Source organism: Larus michahellis, chromosome 8 (assembly GCF_964199755.1).
Source record: "Larus michahellis chromosome 8, bLarMic1.1, whole genome shotgun sequence".
NCBI lineage: Eukaryota > Metazoa > Chordata > Aves > Charadriiformes > Laridae > Larus > Larus michahellis.
In genome coordinates this window covers 33,980,315-34,002,960 of record NC_133903.1, presented here as the reverse complement: position 1 = coordinate 34,002,960, position 22,646 = coordinate 33,980,315, and the positions used below count along the sequence as shown (strand labels likewise).

At 40.9% G+C, this 22,646-nt stretch overlaps 1 protein-coding gene and 1 long non-coding RNA gene across 10 annotated transcripts in view; one reads left to right on the top strand and one right to left on the bottom strand.

Annotated features, from left to right (window-relative positions):
- Positions 1-22,646, top strand: part of NTNG1 (netrin G1) — a 158,852-nt gene that overhangs the window by 51,791 nt on the left and 84,415 nt on the right. For all 8 annotated transcript variants that reach the window (XM_074597469.1, XM_074597466.1, XM_074597465.1 and 5 more), the window contains exon 3: positions 15,525-16,165. In XM_074597469.1, coding sequence (XP_074453570.1) covers positions 15,525-16,165 — 641 coding nt within the window. The remainder of the gene's footprint in view (positions 1-15,524; positions 16,166-22,646) is intronic.
- Positions 492-8,378, bottom strand: LOC141747340 (uncharacterized). 2 transcript variants are annotated; one of them, XR_012588679.1, is made up of 5 exons: positions 8,257-8,378; positions 7,590-7,796; positions 5,430-5,509; positions 3,470-3,552; positions 492-1,688 (listed from the first exon to the last, which is right to left on the bottom strand). It is a non-coding gene; the product is annotated as an uncharacterized LOC141747340 (long non-coding RNA). The 2 variants fall into 2 exon arrangements; XR_012588680.1 differs by having other exon boundaries at positions 7,654-7,796.

The following is a 22,646-nucleotide window of genomic DNA, read 5'->3' as shown; positions in this document are numbered from 1 at the left end:
AGGAACTTCAGAGAATTTAAATAAAACCATAAAGTCCTAATAAAATATTTTCTGTGGCATAAGGTTATTATATAACATAACAAATATTTAAATATCTCTTCATATATTCAACATGCAGTTTAAAATGTTTTTTTCTTACGTGTTTGCAGATACAAAAGAAAAAAAAAATCAGAAGTTCCTATTTTCGAGCATCATGCCAAAATTTTGGTATCAGCCAGATTTCCAGTCATCCGCATGTATACAGGCAGTTTCTTCAGGTTTGGGGAGTACAGGACCCTACAAGAAACTGCTAAGGCAGAGTTAAAGGTGTTTGCAAACTTAAATGTTTATTATTGTAACACTAAGTTTCCAACTCTTACATCTGCAAAATAATTTTTACAAAATTAAGTCTAGAAAAGCAGTCTAAGAAATATCGGAGCTTTAGACAGGAACTTCACCGGGCATAATGTCAGATGGAGGAATTGATTTTATAATCTAAAGCTAGTCAGTACTGTTTTCCAAAATACATACAGATATGTGTAGAGATATAGGTGGTGATAGTCACAAATGTTTGCTAGGAGATAACCAGATTTTATTTTTTTAAATAGCTTCTATGACAAAGACAAATACCTCTCAGCTTGCTCCTTGAATAGATTACACTAATAAATCATTTTAAATAACCTTAGTACATCACTATGAGTTACTGAAAATCAAAGATAACAGGTTTGCTTTCTTCTTACATACATTTTAATTGTTAGCCAACTTTTTGAATTGGTAAGTGCTCACGTAAGGTATTATTTATTTAAATAATGTATATAAATGCTATATAACAAAATTCACAAAAATAATCTCAAATCCATTTAGAATTAATCTCCGTTGACTTCAGATATCAGCTAAAATTTAGAGGTTTTTTTCCATTGATTTCACTGCAGCACTTACAGTAAATGTCCAATCAAAAATGAGGAGAAAGGACATCTAAGGGCATACATCTTTTGAAGCTGATTTCTCTTTTCTTTTTTATTTTTGCATTAACATCTCACAGATGACCATGCTGAACAGGGTGATTTTGTATGCTGTCTAAAGACATTGTTAAAAGTTGAGCTATGCCACTTCTTATCCTTAAAAAGACTTTATTAGGGCCTGAAAAAACTCTGATTATATACGCAAAGTGTTTTTATATAAAAAACATAAATGCCGTGTATCTTTAAAGAGAGAGGCGTATGGCTTTGGTTTGTAGCACAGTGCAGCCCTAAATTCAGTGTGGGAGGAAAGAATACTTCACCTTCTCTGAGGGCTTTTATTTTTGCACCCTTACAAATAGTGACTCATTTTATAGACGGCTAGTTTTTCATTCTAATAAGTGCACTTCATATAGCTCCTTTAGTACAAACTGGGACCTAAAACTCCCTTTAAAGATAAATACTGAACAGCACTGTATTGTTTAAGTGACAGAGTGACTGTAGGAATATCTGTCACTAATGGAGGCACATCTATCACTGCGGCCAGGCAACTTCATGCCTCTCTGGCTTTGGGTGCTGCCTTATCCAGCCAAAAGAGCACCTTACATTGGAGACATGTCCAAGCGTTGGGGAGCTGCTGTCGCGCCCCTCACCAAGGCATCTGCAGGAGATGGAGCTGGGCTGCCCCGGTACATCCCCTGGGCATTCCTGACCTCTGGCAGCTGGTCCAAGGTTTTGACCTTTCCTATACTGCAGCAAGAAGCAAAGTCTGTTGGAAAGTAGTCCTACAGTCTATTGGCAAGTCGTTAAATAGCATTTTTACTCAAAAAATGCTGGGATAAGCAAATGTAATTTTTCAGATTTCAAATGGCAGCAGTTAATTGCATTACTTTATCCAAGGTGTTTCTCGTTATCACATCTTCTGTAAGACAAGCCTACGATGGGTAGAAGTGATAGGGAACATAATATGCTGTAATTTATTTCTTCCCGGGGTGGTGCAGTGGAAAGGAGCGTACTTAGATCTTCTCTTATCAACTTACACTGTGATAGATTGAAATGTATTAGGATAAAAGGAATCCCTGTCGTTAAACTTTACCTTCAGGCATCCCAGCAGGCAATTGTAGAAAGTCTATGTTTTCCCCATTATAGAAAAATTGCATTCAGTCTCTCCTTGTGAGAAACCTCCCCACCTAATGCTTTCCAGAAGTCAAATATATTTTAGGGTGTATTAATTCTGTGATGTTCATCAGTTACAATTGCCTCATCCTGGCGTATGCACCCAGGCTTAATCTAGGTAGAGAGTTAACAGCACAGGTAAAGGATTGGCAGCACAATGTTCATGTAGGCAAACAGCATCGAAAGCTAAGCACCACTACATGGCCCGGGCTGCCCTCTTCTTACTAACGGGGTTTCCTGAGCTAGCCCAATTAATGCGCCAACGACGACTCCTTGTTACAGTGGAGGCATGCAGAGGTTCGCATTGCAGCAGTCTTACCACAGCTCTGTGGTGAAAGCAGCCTCCGCATCTCCAGATTTGAACTAACTCTGCAATCAACTCGGTAAGCAAGTTTGGCTCAGCTCATGGAGTTGCTTGCACGCTACACATCTAATGCATTAACTGAAAGCATCATTACGTGTTATCATAAGCCTTTCTTGCACTTAGAGATGCTCTTGTTTTATTTCAAGTAGAAGAGTCATTCAGACTTGGGAGGTACTCCGTGTCATTTGGGACAGTAACTGAGGCCATGAAATATTTTTCAGGACTGATTTTTTCCTGGATTCCCATTACTCTGAGTCTCCCGCCTGAGGCAGCAGAGCCCAAGAGGCAGGGTCAGCTTTCATGCAGGCATTATGCCCCTGCCCTCTGCATGGGACAGAGGAGCAGCTGCTTTCCTTCCCCCTGCCCTGCCATCCAGCCGCCTGGGATTCTCCAAATTTCAACATGCTGTGATGAAATAAGTTTTGAAAATGGCAGGTTTTTAGGAGTCAGTGCAATCTCATACCAAATCTGAACTGTAAATTTGCAGATAACAGTCTTAGTACAAATTATTTAAGGAAATTATTGTATATTTTTCAAATAACTGTGCAGTTATTTTTTTATTACGGGTATATGTAATAAAGGAAATGACATGACCATCTCCAGCACAGAACTGAGCAAATTACCAGTTTATCACAAAGTTTGCAACCCTTCCTCAAAAGATACTATATGGGGTTTTGATTGAATTACTTATATTGTTGCAGTATCCTAATGTGGATTTGATGAGTGTCTTCATTCTCTTTCAAAGCACCGTGCGCTATAATCTGAATGTGCAGAGACATCACACAATTCATTGTGAATACTAATAAGACATCCCTTCACTGTATAATAAAACTAAACATTTAAATTTGTTTCTATAACAATTCCACATTATGTGGGTATGCACCATGATTCATTAAAAATATTTATTTTGTCATCCTGACAAACACAAATGAAGGGAAAACAATGTAGCCCACCTTTTAAGAGAAATGAGGTAAAATTGGATTTCACTTACAATTGTCATTTTTGTTTATGTTCCTTTTCATTCTTCCTTTAAGTGGTTCACATACATGGAAGGGTCCTCTGAGCCTGGGAGTTCTGTAACAAAAAATGATCAAATACAACAGAAATGAGTGCAGATTCTGTGGCAATAGAAAGACAGATTTTTTTTATATATTAAAAGCAGTGTTTCTGCATAATATCAGCAATTCTAATTGTGGTGTTTGACATTCAGTGTTAATCCACCAGCTCTAAAGCTTATTAAAAATGGCAGTAGACACATCGGTAATACAGGAGCAGGTCAGAAATTGTCAAAAACAATACTGACACTAAGAATCAGAAATAAAATTATCGTTATTGTAGAAATACAATTTTGCATGAAATCCACAGGGACTGAATCAATAACACCCTGGAGTGGGATGAACAGTGCCTACAGATGCAGAAGTCCCAGAAGCACAGCTCAGACATCCCCAACAAGAAAAGAATTTATTCCGTCTCTTTAGTCCCTTTTATTTGTTGTCTGGCTCTGCAGTTTCTTTTCTCTATGGCATTAGCCATAGAATTAATACAAAGACAAAAAAGAAATTCTATTTGAAAAAAAAAAAAAAAAAAAGAGGGCCTGTGGGGCAAAGGAGAAGGGTCTGTTCCTGGCTTAGCCACCGCTTGTCTGAGCACTAATTACTTCACCTCTCTCTGTCTGATCTCCCCCGGCTGAACATACCTGCTTGTAAGTCATTTGGGGATTTACAGCTAAAAAGTAATATGCAAAACATCACATAAACACGCAATATTACATAAACGTGGATTGATAGTTTTCTTATAGCTTTAAGTGACACAGTTTTGCTATCCTTATTCATAGTGAGTACACTACATCCTATTACAGATGCAGAGCCTATTGAAACTGGTGTGATAGTATGCGAAATAAGGGACTAATGCAGTTGGGAAAGACAACCTGCCTTGGTTTAGCAAAGCTGTCTAATTTCAATGATAACAAAGTAAAATATCATTCAGAGTTGCGGACTTAACTGTTTGTTGAATTGCACTCAGTGTTTGTCTCATTGTGACGATTAGTAAAACATCAACTTATTATTTTGGTAATGCTCTTATGAATATACACATTGCTTGGTGTAGCCTGTGCAGGTATTTGATTAGCCCATCTCTTCTAAGAAGATTTTTCTTTTGGAAGAAATAAAGCGAAATTTGAGATACTTTTTTTTCTAACTAGGTTTTGTGTCACGTTTGACAGAAGTTATTTAACTATTGGTACTACTTAGGAATGCTCTCCAGCGGTCTTAAGTCTCCCACAGAGGAAGCAGGAATCACCCCAGGAAAACTATTAGAGCCGACAGTGGTTTGTCACAGGCAACCATTAATGAATACCGTGGAGGATTTGGTATCCTTCTGCTCATTGTCTTGCCATAATTCATACTCGATATCCCACAGATTATGCAGAATGACTCTGTTGTAGCTGCACATTTAGGGAAGCAGATAGCATCTTTTAACTTGGTGGAAATTATAAGTGGGAAATAAATGATAAGATCTGTTTCCTGAGGGTGAAGACTTAAACAAGGACTCTGTCTTTAGAAAGCCAGTTAGGTTTGGGTTAGGGTTTGTTATTTCCCCTTTTAACTTCCTAATACAGGAGTTGCGTGTTTCAGTGCATGAAAATAGTTTTGTACAAACTGTGTGTCAATCAGAATAGCTTGATAGAGTGCGTTTTGGTATCTCAATCTTCATCATGACAGTTTGCCAGTATTCAGAGTAAAATGTAAAACCTACAATCACAATGAGATAACAAAATGTACTTCCCAGCAAACTCAGCTGTACCTCCCAGCTGTAGTGTATTCTACAGTTCCAGTTTTAGGAAAGAATAACATTTTCAGATAAAGCAAAGAAAAAATCTGAAGTGCGCTCACACATATGTGTACATATAGGGAAAAAAGTACTGCCTGTAGAAAAAACTGAATTCTTCATACCTGAATTTAGATTGTAGATATTGCTGCAGAAATACCCTCTGTGCAGGCCCCAGTAGCGTTTGCAAGTGCTGTGTGTACGTCTGTAGGAAAGGAAATAATTTGAATTTGTTGTCCTAAATCCTGCTGCCCTTTGTAAGAATAAAACCATAATGATGCCAGGGCGTAAGTGAAAGCCATTTTGTTGGGACAGAACTGGGTGTGCCCAAGTCCAATATACACTTACACCCCCAGAATAGTCTTTTATAGCCTAAATAACACTTAGCACATACAAGTAGCTATTTGTACATGTAAATGACCTTTTAACAGATAAGCAGGAGTATGACAGCACAGGCATAATTTAGCTGTTGGTCCACAATTTAGGGTGCACTTTCATATTGCCCTTAAGCCAGTCAATCTATCTGTGCCACTTCCCTTCCGTCCCCAGCCGTTGCTTCCCTTCTGGCAGTATCAGCACTCGACTGGCCAAGCAGTACATCAGATCACAGACTTCATTCAGTGGAAAACTAAAACTGCGAAGAAAAAAGTACTTGCTTTCCAGACCCACCAACCCCCTCTCATCCAGCTCACCACCCAGCAGCATAATTGTTAGGCACAAAGGTGGGGTCTTTTTGAATTTTTTTTCCCCAATTTTTTCAAGGCCCCCCTCCAAACCCAGAAGAGATGTTTGTGCTATTTTGAAGAGTAGCCTTATTCTAATTTTGTGTAAAATTAGCATTAGTGACTGGAAGCCCTTGGTCTGTTCTGCTGTGCCATGAGGAAGAGGTGGGGCTGCCGACAAGCCAGCAGCTGCAGGGCCCCGGCAGCGTGGGACCCCTCTGCGCACATCTGCAGCCTTACACCCACCCTTACAAATGGGGCCTTCAAACCACACATTGGAAAAACTACGTAATGCTGCTCTGCAACCATAATTTGAGCTTTTCTGCATCTGAAAATTGCCAGATTGTTAAACCCTAATTATCAAGCATACCACCTATCACATTGCTCAGTCAGCCGAGCCAGACAGGTAACTTGAGCTGTTGTGTGAACAACATGTATAAGTGTGGAAGTTGTTTTTATATACTCCTAGTGGGACACCAGCATTTCAGACTTCCACTACCTAGTTTGATCCTGCGCAGAAAACAATAATATGGAGGTTAAGCGCATGTCATTTTAAAAAGTTTTTTCTTCATGTTATTAGCTTTATAGTAACTGCCTGTACTAGTGTGGACTTTTCTTGTTACTCTATATTTAGATGCCTCGCGAATAGACAAAAAAGGCTTTATTGTTTAGGAATTATTTGTTGTTTCGCACTATACATTTTTGTATTTTGCTTATGTAAAATACTTTTCAAGTTTAAATCAAATACAGCAGTCTTCAGTTCCACTCTAAATAGTTGGACACTGTAGAGCAGCTGTGTGCTATTGAAAAGCTACGACAGTCTGCTTTGGTGGACAGTGCAGTAATTCTTGAAGCTATGTTAATGAGTTACATTGTGTTTTAGAAACCTTCCAGGTTGAACAATACCATGGGAAAGAGAAGAAAAGAAAAATAGGGGGGTTGTGCATGTTTCTCAATAAGTAAATAATACATGAAACATTATCATTAAACTATTTAAGTGGCAATTTGATGATGGAAAGTTTTAGTCCAGATGTATTAAGGACAGAAGATTTTTAAGCTGCAGTGTAACCCCGTCCTACTATATCCAAAATGTTACCATAATAAGATATAACTACCCAGTAAGAGCTCAGTGAAAAACATTTTTCACTGCAACAGCCTTTAAGATACAAACACAAAAAGTCATGATAATTCTCTCCATTAGCAGAGTTCAAGATCCATCTAGTTTTCATTTAACTCTTTACAAAACTGTGTGTTCATTTTTCAATAACTTAAGAATTTTTAATTGTTCTTATACTGCTCGTTTCTGACCTCACATGGGAGTTGGTGTGTGCACGACTGTGACTGTTCCTTTAGGTCTGCACTGAATGGCCTACATGAAGAGCTGTCTGGGTAACTGAAGGTAGCACAGGATGGGGTTGCACTGAACACTATTGTGGCTCATCAGTTAAACACCACATCAGCAATCTCTTCTGCTCACTTCAGTTGATTTACACAGGAACCAAATTGAAATTCATGCCCTGTATCTGAAGGTATTCAACTGCCAGGACTTAACGTTATCAATACCTTGCATGAGCCTCCACAGATGTTGCTCAAGAGCTGTCCTCTAGGAGGACCAGGAAACCCTTACCACAGGCACAGGGGCCACAGGGGCAGAAGATAGAGCCTCCTCGGGAACCAGTTAGAAAGCTCAGAGCCACCTTCTGCAGAAACCATGACCATCACATCCCACTGGCCTCCACCACTGTTACAAGGCACATTCCTTCAGTCTGTCTGTGTGAAATAGAAGCATAGGACTAGTTACACATACTTATTTATGCAAATATGTTATCTACTAGTAGAGAACTCATACACATGTCACCCACGGAGGAGAAGCGCCAGACAAGCACAGCTCATGGAGATCACCCAGTCCTGCATGGGAGGGTTTGGTGGTCCACCCTCCGCAGCACGGTGTAGGAGCCCATCCAGACTGCGATGTTCTGGTTTCCCCACACCATGAGTCTTCCCAAAATTTTTCCCAACAAAATTTCCATGCTCCCATAATTTGATATCCCATTATATGATTTCATACTCAGCTAATACAAATCTGCTCCGCTGTTGCCTAGGGCAAGCTGTGGAGCTTTGCATTTCCATTATGTCCATGTCCTCACTCATTGCCTATCCCTCAGCAAGGGCAGAGCCACCCAACACAGGTGGGAGCAGAAGACCACCCCAGCACCAGCTGTGCCCTCACCAATGACAATCGTCCCACACGGCCTCAGCACAGCCAGGAGACGCAGGTGGTCCTTCAGCAGCCACAGTTGGGAATGGAACAGGGTCACCAGAGAAGCCCCACCAAAAGCAGCAGGAGTCAGGGCCCACCAAGGAGAAAAGACCAGGTGTAGGGCCCAGCCTGAGCTTAAATAGGGCCCAGGCCAGGGCCCAGGTGGGGCTGGTCAGGGTTGTTAAGGCCTCAGACTTTTTGCTATCTCACAGATTTCCTTTGTGGACCGAAAATCTGAACGCAGTAATTTATAACCACAACCAAAAAAAAGAAACAAGAAAAAAAATATATTTTTTTTTTAGTGTTTCCAGCACCCTGATTCCATCTGTCGCCACCAAGGTGATTTGATTTCTCAGTTTTTTGATGCTCGTATTCCCTCCGTGATCACTGTGATAACTGAGACCGTCTGTCCATGATAACAGACCAGCCTGCCTTTGCTCTGGCTTTCCCTTGCCCAGGGATGACACCTTTCAATTGCAGTGTTTGAGACATCTCCTTTTTTTCTACCTCCACAGTGGCTCCCCTTCTTAATCCGCAGATAGTCCAAAATAGTCAGAAAGTGAGCAAGATGAAGTCTGTGTCAAAATGTAAGGCAGAGCCACCCAAGGTTGTTACTGACAGTAGAAGCTATTCCCAGTTGAGGAGACCCCCTGCATCTCCCACATGACTTCCTCGACGGAGCTCCTGCAGGACAGCTGGAAAAATGTCTTGGACGAAAATGCACTGGTGTGAGCTGAGCATGATGCTGGAGACGGACACCCTCTGCTGCCTCACCCATGGAGCGCTCTCATGGATGGGCTGGCTTCCCCAGGACAAGTGCCAGTGCACTGAGAGAAAGGGATGCTGCGTCCCCCAGGATTGCCGTTTCTCAAACCCAAATATGCATCCAGTGTATAATGAAACCCTGGGTTTCTTGGAACATTTGCCGTATCGTTCAGTCAGAGCTCAGCACGATGGGCTCCCAGCGTTGTGCACCTCATGACATTGCAAAAGCTATAAATAGGAAAGTGATAATATTGCCAGATACCTGCTGGTACAAGAGGAAAACACCAATACTGAGCTGAGAAAACAAAACCGCACTTGGGTCAGTGCCAGTAGATCTGCCTTAAGGTACTGTAGATGCCAGAATGATGAAGTGGCCAAAATAACATCATCAAGGTTGCCAAGTCAAAGTAGCCTCAGAAGCGTAAAATTACCAACTGGGAATAAATAGGCTTTTCCCCCAGAAAAGTAACTAAATAACTAAAAAGAGAGAGTGTTTTGCTAGGAATTAAGTGCCTTTGCCAAATGCACCAATGCGTGTGGTGATGCCAATATTAAAATATTTTCCTATGATACATTTCAGTTCATAGTATTGGAGACAGGCATGATCTAATAATCTGAGAGCTACTCTGAGTGACAAGAATGCCTTCATGTGATCTACCAAAAGGCTTTGGAAGAACAAGTACAATATAATCAGAGATTACAGAGTTCATCATGCAAAAGCATTTCTCTCTCATTCTGCGTCTATATGTAAATTTGGGATAGGATCCTATACCTCATGGAGGTGTTGTCATGAAGATTAATTAGCTGGGTCTGTGTTCCACGAGGCAAAGTGCCAGATCTTTAGAGGCTTAAATACCTTTTTAAAATCTGAATTTTAAGGACCTGCTTGCACCAAGTTTGTTGCAGGATCAGGGACATAATCTGCAATGTCCTTTCAAGCTTAAAAGTGCACAAAGTTGTTAAGCATTATTATTTATTTTTGGCTGGTCAGATCCTCCCTGAATTAATCTTTTTAAGTTTCCCCAGGAGTTATTGATTTAAACATGCTTTTATTTTATTCTTGCTGGTTTTGGAGAATGTGTATCGTTCAGCCTGCAGCTCAGAGTTCAAAGTGCTTGTCTGGCCATGCAGGTGCCTCTCATTTGAGAGCTCTGTGAAAGACGGTCAAATCTTCCACCAAGATTTTAGCACTTTTTCTATCTTAACTTAAATCACTTTAACTTAAAATGCTGTCACTGCAGTGATGAAAGGCTATTGATGGTAAAATGTTCTTGTCTACAGCCACCCCTGTCTTCATCACAACAATAATTCTGCAGACATTGACCGAGATGCTCTCAAACCAGCTAATGGATGGAGTGAGTTTGATAACATCAATTACCAGGCGAGAGATTCTGTGACTTGACAATCCTCCACCACACCGACGGCTTCCCCTTAGTAGGACAATGCCTAATGGGTTGTATCTCCCAACTAATTGTTTCATAATCTGGCTCTGTTGTGGTAAACAAGTAATTCCTGGTTAGAAACCACATGCAAAATTTAAGCATTAGGGCAATTATTGCTATTAGCTATTACTGTCTAATTAGTCATCTACAATGTACAGCACAGTAACCGAGCGAACTACTTGTAATGATCTCTTGGAAAGGAAAACAGAAATACTCTATTATTTCCAAAAGTGTGAGTTGAATGCAGTAATTTCCTGCACAACCTCACTCCAGATGTGGGTCAGGCTGTATTTATTTCTTGTCTTGTGAATCTGAGCTGACTACCCTGAGGCAACGCTATAGAAATGGGTTGCTGTGACTTACTTCTTGAAAATTTATTTTGCTCCTTCTTAAAATCTTGGCCTGCTTGACCTCAGCAGCCTTCACCAGTTTGAAAATGCAAGTTATAATCCTCTGTAGGGATTTAGCCAGGTGTCTATTACAGCATGTAATCTGTGATACAGCTTCCAATATTCACGCTGCAGAAAGGTTAAGCCCCTCTGTCTTTGTTCCTGAGTAAAAAGAGTCCATGAGGTGTTAGTGTGGACAGGAAGCAGATTGAAAGAAGCAACATCTTCAATCAAGCCCTAAGCCTGTGCGGGTGCCACTGAGGAGCATCTGGATGCCACTGAGGAGCAGCGTCCTGATGAGAGACAGGGTGGCTTCGCCTGAGCGGCAGCGCTCAAACTTTAACCCTTGAACGGCACCATTGCTGGCTCCCCTGCTGACGTTCAAAGGTCATACTACTGCTAGACCTCTGGTTTTAACCAAAATCCTCACTCTATGGTCACTGTCCCATCCGTCACTGAGTTGCTCCTGAAGATGTACGTGGTGAGACACGCTCCTGGCCAGCGGGAGCAAGGCCAGCCCCGGCGCCCTGTCCCAGGCAGGGACACTTGCAGAGCACCTCAGACACCACGATAAAAGTTCAGGCTGGCTGGCACAAACAGACATCACTGTGCGCTCAAACAAACTAAATCCAGCTAGTTGAGGGGAAACCCTACTGGGACCAGTCAGCCCTAGCCAGCAGCTTCTCAGGTAACTCTGCTTTTTCCAGCTGGGGCTGAGCGTGATCAATCCGTGTGATACAGCCACCTGCCCTCACTGGGCCTGCAAAACGGGTACCTCTTCCTAAAGCCAAAACTTTTAGACTCTGCCAGTAGTTTTGGTAACATTTTGAATTCTGAAATCTGAATTTTGAGCGGCCTAAAATGAAATAAATAGCAGCTTAATTTGCCTGCCTGCAAGGAGCTATTTAATATCAATTTCCAATTACTGTACAGGAAAATAGTGGGTTTCTTTTAGATGGTCATGGCGTTGGGAAAGCCTCAGCTACCTTTTACACTAATCAGTAGTAAAGTGTTTAGAAGTATTTAATAGTGTTTAATTATTTATAAATCTCCTAATGGCTTAAATATCATTTTGAAAAGTTACAAATATTTTCCGCCTTGTCCAGCTGAAAAGCTGCTGCTTGGAAGGCTTAAATGAAGATTTATTTACAGCTGCCTGCCGGTCACAAAATTACTTACAGCTGCTAATGCTCTGGTCCTTTAGCTGTCCCCAGCATAGATTTGGCTTAGTTTTCACAAACTAGGGGAAGTTTCTCTTCGTTGTATTCATTTTACTGAGACAGAGGCCTTAAAGAGGGTTATCACAGAGATCAAGACATTAAAATATGTAACTAATACCAGTTGAATTAATTGTTTTCTTACTGACGTGTACAAAGAGACGTTCACGTAGGGTAAGACCCTTTTACACTGTTTTGGTAATCTAAGTCTGTCTTCACATGCAAATTACGTTTAAGATTAATTAGAAGCAGTTTAAAGCCAAGTTGCTGGTAGAGAAAATGGGAATCTGACTCCAAGCCTCCGAAGGAATAATCACGTTAAATATTTCAAAATTACATCAGTGACTGCCATGTCAGTAGGCAGAGGGGAACTTACCTAAACTCATCATTTCTCTCCTTCCTCACTGTGTTAGAATTCAGGACATTTATTTTATCGGCTTATATCGGCTTAGATTTTTTTTCTCCTAATTTCCTCTCTAGAATACCGAACTCCATACAGGTTATTTTGGTATCGTCAAATCATTCGCCTCTTAAAAGAGAATTGTGCGCTATAAAATTAAAATAAGAATTCAGTTTATTGGGGAGAATATGCTTGAAGCTTTTTATTAGGATTCTCATTTGCAGCAATGTCCTCACCTGGGGTTTCAGGGGCAGGTTGTGCCACTGCCGTTACTGCTGGTGAGAGTTTCAGGCGCAGGACAGCACTGTGATTCTGACCCATTTCTCACTATACCCTGCCATTAATTGGAATAACTTCATCTTCCCCAAAAAGCTTTGTTCCCACAGAGGTTAGACTATCATTCAGTAGCAAGCTAGGGCTGATTTTTAGCATTCGCTGCACCATTCTTTTAGGCACCTTATTGCTACCAGCTTTCATGGTCTTACTGCTAGTTCCCACTAGCTTGGTGTTTTGTTAGAGCCCCATCTCCCAGCGTTCTCTGATTGTACTGGCACCTCAGCTTTTGCTAAAAAGGAAAAGGTGAAAGAAAAAGGGAGCAAAAGAAAGCAGCTCTTATATAAAGAAAGAAACAATACGTCCCACGCAAGCTGGGTTACCCGCTGGAAGTCATAAAACATGCCTCCTCCAGCAGCCAGGGACTAACGGATCAGAGCGGCTTTAGTTTTTAACATGAAGAATCGCAACAGAGCCAGTGGTTGCTTGTGGAGCAGGAAACCAAAGCCATCCCTCAGCAGCGCTTAATGCTCCTGTCTGGCTACCCAGGAGCATTTATTCGTTGTGTTTCGATACCCATGACCTCCCAGTGAAGTTGTTTTTACCAAAGCGGTGACAGAAGCATAGACATTATAGGTATGCAGGCAGCTTTGTGGTGACGGGTACAGAAGTGACCAGGTTTTTCTGGTAAACCTCGGAAAGCTGTGATTTATGCAACTCTGAGCATTTTCTGCAAAATTGATATTTACATCTAGTCAAAGGGTCTGGAATCTTACAGATTTCACAATATGTGTATTTTCCCTAAGGAAAAGAAAAGGCCTAAGTTAGCAAATCCTGGCAATTGTGACTGATTTATTAAATGGAGCTTAAATAATAAAAAATCTGGTGTTTTCTTTATTCTGCTTGAAACTTATTTTTGATTTTCACTGTTTTATTCAAAAGGAAGGCATGGAAATAGCAACCGTGAGCTTGAAATCAGAGCTGTAACAGGGACTTATTATAGACACGTTTTACAGAGTTTTTTTATTGCAGCTGCATACTTTGAAGCTGTCAGCGTAACAAGCAGCGGGCTGCTTTTCAAATAACCCTTTTTGTTGTCTTGTAGTTTTATTTCCTAGCTTCAAGTCCCAGTCAATCGTTGTCAGTTTTAGCATTCAGCCGTATTAATGGGAAAGAGAAATAAAATAGTATTTCCCTGCTCAGGTAAGAGGAAGTTGCCAGTGGGGAGGTCAGAGTGAGTGCAGAATTCCTTCTGCCTGTGTTTCCTGGGAGTGTGTCAAGGAGCAGAGCAGTGGCCGAGGTGGAAACTCACGTTTGAAACCCATTTCCCACACTGGATGGCATTGAACCGCTTCATTGCCCTGAGGCTTTGAGACAGTGAGAAGCATAACTGTAATTGTAAGAAAAGAAAAGGTTGATTATCATACCAGGGCTCGTTCTGTTTTCAGGGTGGGTGAGGGGAGCTCTGATTAATGACAATAACGGCTACACTTGCGCCCCTATCGAGCACTGCTAGGTCTAGGCTCATGCATCTTTTTCCCCAGCAGGGCTGACCATCAGTGAAAAGAGGAATGGGTTCTTCCACGCTCCGTGTGGAAGGTGGAGGGAAGGATACAGAGCAGCAGTTGCTCTCTGGAGCAAACGCAGAAGAACAAGTAGCAAAATATTAATGTACTGTTGAAAGCCGAAATTAGATAGACGTGATTCAGTGCAGCCTACGGGGTCTGATATCTTGGTAACTGCTGCAAGATATCCCCAATCTGCAGACAAAATAGCCTTTGTGAAGAAGCAGAAGATTGTAGCGTGCAAGTTAATGCATCAAAAGGCCAGGAAGAGAATAATTCACTTTCACCTTGCTACAGAGGACAAGCAGCAGTAAAAGCTGTGCACTACTGGCAAGCTTTTTTTGTTGCTGTTTTTAACTCAACCCCCAGTTCAGACCTCCAGCCACCTCGGCAGCATTCCAGCTGGAGCTGCTGACATCTCCCACCTAATCAAGTGCTGGATTATCTTGCCCTGATAAATTGGAGCCGGTGCCTTGTGAAAAGTCTTTCCTGAAGTACTTCGCTAGCCGGTAATAAGATGGCAGACGTCTGGATCAAGCCCCAGAGCTGGCAGAGCACTGTTTCTCTAATGACTTTTGGTGGTGAGTGTAAATGTTTTAAGGCAAGCCGGTGCTAAGATGGGAGCACAGTTAAGCATGATAAATTTCATGCCAGAGTGAAAGGAAACTTGAAGGTGTACTGGGTACTGGTTCGTACGGAGTATGTGTGGGCTGCACTGCTGACCTCAAAACACCTGCCCTAAACATTATTTCTTTCGTGAACAGAACTCTTGAGGAACATACTTGTTTTAAAAATAAATTCTCTTTGGCTGCTGCGTCTTTCTAGGAAGAATTGGAGTTGCTGAGCTATTAGAGACTTGCTTACTGTTCTTGGTCTTTTGTGACTCAATCGCTGGTCCAAGTCATTCAGGGTAAATAAACTCTTTCTCTAAAACATACTAAGAAAAATGTGTGTTACAGAAGCGAGGGTGCTGTATATGTGTGTGTTTGTACATTTATTTCGACAGGTAAAATAGCCAGGATAAATCTCATTAAGATAAAGGTATTCCTTGCAAGCATTTGTGTTTTCTTTCTTGGTTCCACTCCTGAAGAAAAAGCAGCAGTTCTCATGTGCCAGACAACAAACACCTTTATGTGTCATAATCACCTGTGCCGTGCCTCTTGTAATTCTGCTTTGCTCTTTTCCAGGGGAATCCCTACATGTGCAATAATGAGTGTGATGCGAGTACCCAAGAACTGGCTCATCCTCCAGAATTGATGTTTGATCTCGAAGGAAGACATCCCTCCACATTTTGGCAGTCCACGACTTGGAAGGATTATCCAAAGCCTCTTCATGTTAATATCACGCTCTCCTGGAACAAAACCATTGAGCTGACAGATAACATAGTTATCACTTTTGAATCTGGACGTCCAGACCAAATGATCCTGGAGAAATCGCTCGACTATGGACGAACATGGCAGCCCTACCAATACTATGCCACGGACTGCTTAGATGCTTTCCATATGGATCCAAAATCAGTGAGGGATTTATCGCAGCACACAGTCCTAGAAATCATTTGCACAGAGGAATACTCTACTGGGTACATGACGAATAGTAAAATAATCCACTTTGAAATCAAAGATAGATTTGCTTTTTTTGCTGGACCTCGGCTTCACAACATGGCTTCTCTTTATGGCCAGCTTGACACAACCAAGAAGTTAAGAGATTTCTTTACCATCACGGATCTGAGGATAAGACTGCTTAGGCCAGCAACCGGAGAAATATATGTAGATGAGCAACACCTGGCACGCTACTTTTATGCAATTTCAGACATAAGGGTATACGGAAGGTAAGAAAATGTATATACCTTTAGAAACAGGCATGTATGTTCGGTTTTAGAGGTTATTCAAAACCGTTTGTGTCCCCAGATATGACGACATTTTCTGCTGGGTCACGTTCATTGGAAATCTGGCTCAGTTGAAATCTCTTTCAGGTCACACTAGAAGTTTCTGACTCAGCGGCACAAAGTTCTGGGTGTTCGCTGTCACTGGCCTGGGATCTTAAGCCCTAGATCTCATGAGCAGGATAATGTTGGCTCAGGAATTCACCCTGGCATTAAGGCATTTTCTGCTTTTTTACAGTTGGAGCCTCATCTGATGGCAGTTAACTAAAAAGAGGGATTCAGTTTTATCATTTGACTTTTTCAGGCTTTTAACGCAAGCTGTGATTGATGCAGCAGCCCTTGCGCAGACCCTTCCCACTAGGTCCAGCTATGAACTGCCTGTGAACAAGGAAGGCGGCGGAGATTAGAATCTATTCCTTGTACTTTAATTAGCTCTGAAATGCAGTGAAGCTGAAGTAAAATGGAGAAAAAAAAAAACCAAACAGTGTTTTGGAGAGACTGATTTGAATATAACAAAGATGAATACTCAGCTGGGTTCCAGACAAATAGTCCCTCTGGGGCAAGCAGTGGCTGGTATCAGGTGCCATAGTCCCAAAAATAATAACTGTGCGATGACATTCCTATCAGGAAATTTTCTTCCCAACTCAAACTAGCAATTGACTGATGACCTCAGGCAGGAGGGTGATACTCCTTACATGTGTCTTGGATGCCAATTCATTCAGAAGAAATAAATGGGACTTTCTCTATTAGCAATTCACTCACCTTTGTAATGTACCTTTTCCTTCTCTTCTGTTTCTTCTGTAGAGAGTTCAAATCCTCCTTTTTTAAAGATTTTTTTTTTTTTTTAAGGGAAGCTAAGTATCAAAACGAACAGAAAAGCTAATGTATCTTGGAAGGCCAGGGCATTTTTTGCAGACACAAGACTGAGTGAAAAAAAAACCAGACAGTGATCGTATAAAACAGTGGTGACTGCGTTTTTATTACTCCTGTAGCAAGTTTGCCATTTTCTACCTCTTTTATACAAGCCTTTCATGTTCATAAGCATTTCCATATTGCAAAAATTGATACATAAAGTCAATGTAGAATCAAATTACTGTGATGTAATCTATTGAAAAATATTCCTCTAACTTTATATTAAGGAAGAATTGATGCCACATACAGATTTGAATGTATAAGCGCTTTTGCAGTGCCGATACATTTTTATATGATCAAAATACATCTGTTAGGACTGTAGATTTAGCATGTAGTTACAGGACTGTAGATTTAGCACGCAGTTACAATCTTCTGTGTGCACACCAAATACATAACGCATACATACACAGAATCACTAATTGAATGTGTGAAAGTGTAAGATAAATGTTGCTGTTTAAGAATTCTTATTGTAACTCTCATTAGTTACATTGTAAATTATTTTTCAGCAGTCTCTTGAGAGGGCTAAGTGGATCAGGGGCAGCTTAAGATACTGTTTGAAATAGTGTAGTAACATTAGCCTCAGTATACAAAAAATAACACATATGTTGTACTTAATGTGTATCCTTTCTCCGTTGGACCTCCCATAGGTTAGCTCTACAGAGGATAATATCAAAGCTCAGGATTTGAAGGTCCTTACGCTTTAAGGAAAAGCTGCTCCCCATCTGAAAACCCATTTGGAGCTTAGTCTGACTTCAGTTAAACTATCAGTACTTTATCAAAGAAAGCATCTGAAGGATTAAAAAAGAGTGCATTGCATGCAAATTAGAAACAGAAAGATTCTCAGCACATCTGGGGCACGACAATCTTGTGAAAAATTATCTATAAAAATGAAGCGTGACTGTACAGGGAATTTATCTGATGCTGATGCTTGTTGTCTAAATGCTGCAGTAATTGGACACATGCTTTAAAAGAAATATCTGATGTGTAATAGTATCTCACTGGATTAGATTCATGTGAATTCTTATCACTCTTTTGCTAATGAGAAGAACAGCTCTTTGGGGACTTGGTGGCCTTTCCTTCAATATGTACTGAGCTCCTTGTTAAAGAATTGATGGGCTTGCTTACTGCTAAGTAGCTGTGGAGCTGCAGTGTGCAGCCCCTGATTATTCAGTCGCACCAAAGGTAACTTGCAATAGGCCCACTGTCACCCGGTTTTAGGTAGTTTTGGTCTCCTACCAGAAACTTTACAGACCCCCCCCCGCAAAGACTCTCCAAATCAGCGTTTATGATGATGTGCCCTGGCATACCCGGAGTAAGGGTTACCAGGGGGGTTGTGCCACTCTTTATGATTCAACTGAGCATTCCAGCCCTTGCGGGTTAATTTAGGATGTTAACTGGAAATTACGTTACAATTTTATTTTTTTTTTTTGCTACAGTGTTTCATATTCTGGGTTTTGAGACCTAGATATTTTTATACATTTAGTAAAGCTGGACTAGACTGTTCCATGAGGATGGGATACAAAAGGGCTTTACGAAGGAGCTTGACATGTGGTGAATGAGTGATGCTAGCACACACACCTTAAGGCTAGTCATTTTACTGAAAAAAAAAGTAACCTGTAGGTTAAATATAGTTAAAATCACCAAAGCTCATAATACCTCATATTTCTAAAGACAGTATAAAATGTAATTTTTTTCACATCATATTTTAGGGATCTATGACAGTGAAAAGCATCTACCTTAAAGCTGCTGTATTTAATATACAAGATGCTGGAGTGGTTAATACTTCACAAAAAATTATAGATAGGAGATTTGCCCACTTATTACAGGGTTTGTTGTGTCATTGCTTTGCATTGTGGTGTGAAATAAGCCCGATGTACATTGCATTAGAGGTGAAAGCCTGTGTACTCTCGATGAATGCCTTACCTCCTCTATTACCACCTGTTTATTCATCTTCAATTTACCACTTCCATTGTGTATGTCTTAAGATGATAAAAAAAAGGAAACATGGCTGTTAGCAATTTCAGAAGCCCCATTGTGCTCACATTATTCAAGAAACCTAATAGTCCACATGAACTAATTCTGACTTACTGATGGTCTGCTTCACTAAATCAGGGTGATTTTTTTCTAGTGAATAATGGACGATGTAGTGTGCCAGTACCTTAATTAAAGAGAGCCTCTCTTAGTCTTGATCTCATTTTAATTTACAGGGTAATACTACAATAATATCACTAATGGAAGGTACATTAAAGGGCATCAAGTAGCATTAACTGTATTAAATTATGGCACTTGTGTTAATTAACTGCTGAAGCAAGATGGTCCTAACGGCTAGAAAGGTCGACTAATGCATAAATAAAAGTCTTCTGGGATGGGAAGCTAAGAAAGAGCAGACATTTTTCCCCTCATCTGGCCTTGCTGCAGAGAATTGGAGGGTGTCCCGTGTGGTAACCTCAGGAAGGTTTGTTTCTCTCACTTCACTGCCTGCAGAGGTGGCCTGGGCTGTCTGCGAGCTCTGCCTGTCTGCCATTCCCTGTGAAGGACAGTCCTGGCAGTAAGCTCTGAGGCACAGCTCCCTTTTTTAACACTTTTTGGGTTTTTTTTGTGGCAGTTCACTAAAATGCTGATAATAATTCCTTTGAAGTCGAGCAAAAGGTTCCTAGCAGATTTTGGCTCAGGCTGCTAAAGGTTTAGCTGCATTCATTCCAAAGTATTTTTTTGCTTTAACTGTTATATTGTCAGTGACGTGGACATTTATACACCGTAAATTAACTCTAATTCAGGATGCTAGTAAAAAAACATTGCCCCAGTGGGCGACAGAATGACTAGCTGGCTGAAACAAATGATCTTAATGCTTTTGGGTGATTAGGTTTTGATCTAAGAGCCACCAGTTTCCTTCTGACACCAGAATATCCAGCCTCTGTACAATGTTATTAAGCCCTTTGGAATTTATTTTTATGCTCTTCTCGCCTTGAAGCGTCTATATTTAAGCCGCAGGGTTTTCTGACCCTGTCTCAGCTACGGTTGCAGTTCTAACAGCAATAGGAACCTCAAACTCACAGTTCGCAAGTGAAAAGTATCCTCAGTTTTAACAGTTTCTTGCTCGCACATTAACTCTTCTAAATTTAAATCCAGCTCAGGGTCTGAATAAATTACTCTGAAGGAAAGCATATTTGCGATTAGGGGCTTGGGGCTTTTTTGTCTTTTCAGCGATGCTGCCCCTCCTGCCAGCTGTTCCCCCCAAACCCCCCAGGATCGCAGGGGTGGGTGTGGGGTAGGTGAGGACCCTTCCTCTTGAAAAAGAGCCGATCTGCCCCCCTGAGTCGGGAGTCTGCACTGCAGCCTCCCCCGGCAGGGTGGCTGGTCCCAGGTGCCATCCTCTGCCTTATTCTGCAGATCCATTCTATGGATGGATTAATTGGATTAAATCTGTTTGTTACCCTGGCATACATTTGACAACGCTGTAATGATATCCCTCTTTAATTTACCCAAAAGCAGAACTTTGCCCTAGGGAAGTGGTAATATATAGAAGTGCTTTAGTTTTATTTATAATAGAAAATGTTTTCATTAATGTTCAGCTCAGAACCAGACCATCAATATGAAGATATGTAGGCTTCAAGCTCTTAAGGAGACAACTGAATACCACTCTTGTTTCTAGTATTTATTTACCGTACTTGAATACTCTTTGTTTTATGAGAACACTTGCATAAGCAGCTTGTTCTCCTTTGAGATTTGCACTAGTATTCAGAGGGAATCTAGCAGTTTCTCCAATTAAATTATGAACTCATTAGAGAACAGGAAAGAAAAAGAAATGTATGTATTTAAGAGCATGTCAATTTATCTTTAATTCCCAAGTGCAATTAGCTTTTTTAATATATCTACTGTAGTACGTCACTAAGGAAAATAGTCCTTCATTTTCTGTAAACAAATCTAGGATCATCAAGAATTGAAATAATTAAACGGTCACTGTGTTTATTCACACATGAGCAGTCTCCAGTGTTTTACTCAGTGCAGGTGTCCTGGGTGGGTTTTACTCCTGCCCATGTTCAGCTAGTACCGGTTTCCACCCTCCATCCTGGTGACACAGGTCACAGCTCGGGGTGGTCTCAGTCTTGTGGTGACGGGAAGGGGAGCAGAGCATCAGAGTCTCTAATTCTGCTATACGCTTTTGAAACTAGTGGGTTTAAATCACCAGGTTTCACTCACCACCTTTGCTCATTAGCATTTGATCATCTTTTCTTGGCTCGTTTTGCAAGATGTCAAGTATTTTCCATACTGATCTCCCCCAGCCATCTTTCAAGGAAGCTCAGTGTTGTGCAGGATCAGGGTGTTTGAGGAGAGGCACCAAGTCTTTTTGTAGCATAATTCATTTTGCCATTGAACATTAAAGGAGTAGAGATGAAACTCCTGATGAAAGAAATGAGAATTTTTCTTTCAGTATTACTTTGTATGCTGAAAAGCTATCCAAAGAGCCGTTCTGAATAAATTCAGTGATTCCAATATCTTGCAGAAACTTTCTTTCCTTTAAGCTTTTCATTTCAAAAGAGTTCAATTTAATGCAAACACTGAAATAAGCTTAAGGATCTCCTGGATCACATGTACAAATGCTTCCTGGCACAGGGTTGTCCTTCAGGTTGAAGTTAAAGCTGGAGTGATACAACATATTATCATCTTAAAGTTTTAAAAATTCCAACTATTTCACTAGTAACAGGAACTACCAACTTTTAGGGCTTTTTTTTTGTCTTTTGTTTTTTAATTTAACGTTATGATCCCTTCCATGGGTACCAGCGTGGTGAGATTCCCTGCTGTTAGTTTTGTCTGTCTCAGTACTTAATTACATATGCTTGGGAGCTGATTTTTTGTGGCTACTTCTCACCTGTGAAGTGCCTCAGAAGGTAGTAGTTGAACCCAGAATATCCACGTGCTTCTCTTGATACAGGTGATCTCTCTCTCTCTCTCTGTTAATCTTTTTTGTCAATTGTAATAAATGAGCCATCGTTCAGCTGTGATGTAGGGAACTATTTGAAACTAAGAGAGGTAACTTCGCTGCCTTTCCAGTGCTGTAGTAAATGCTGTGTATCACTCCCTATGTGATATGAGAAGTATTGAAACAAGAGACCAGATGTGATACTAGTTTTAGATGCCATCCTGTATATTGGGATTAACTTCAGTGAAGTTACCCATATTAAACCAATGAGTTTCCAATGCGTTCACGTAGGAGAAGTGAGGGAAAACAAGTGATGGAGAGGAAGGGAGGACAGAAGGAAGGAAAGAGAGAAAGGAGGGAGGACAGAAGTAAGGAGGGTGTCCCAGCTTCTGTTTAAAAGAAGTGAGAGGAAAACACACCTCTCCCTTTTCATCTTCTCTCATCTTCATTTAATAAGGCTGTTGTAAAGCAGGACGGTTCTGCTAAGTCCAGTCACATGGAGACACCTATTCAGAAAACTGCAAAGTGAATTAGTAAAGGCCAAGGTCTAACAGTCTCATTATGTGGGGTCTGTGAGAACCCTTCCTCTCCTTC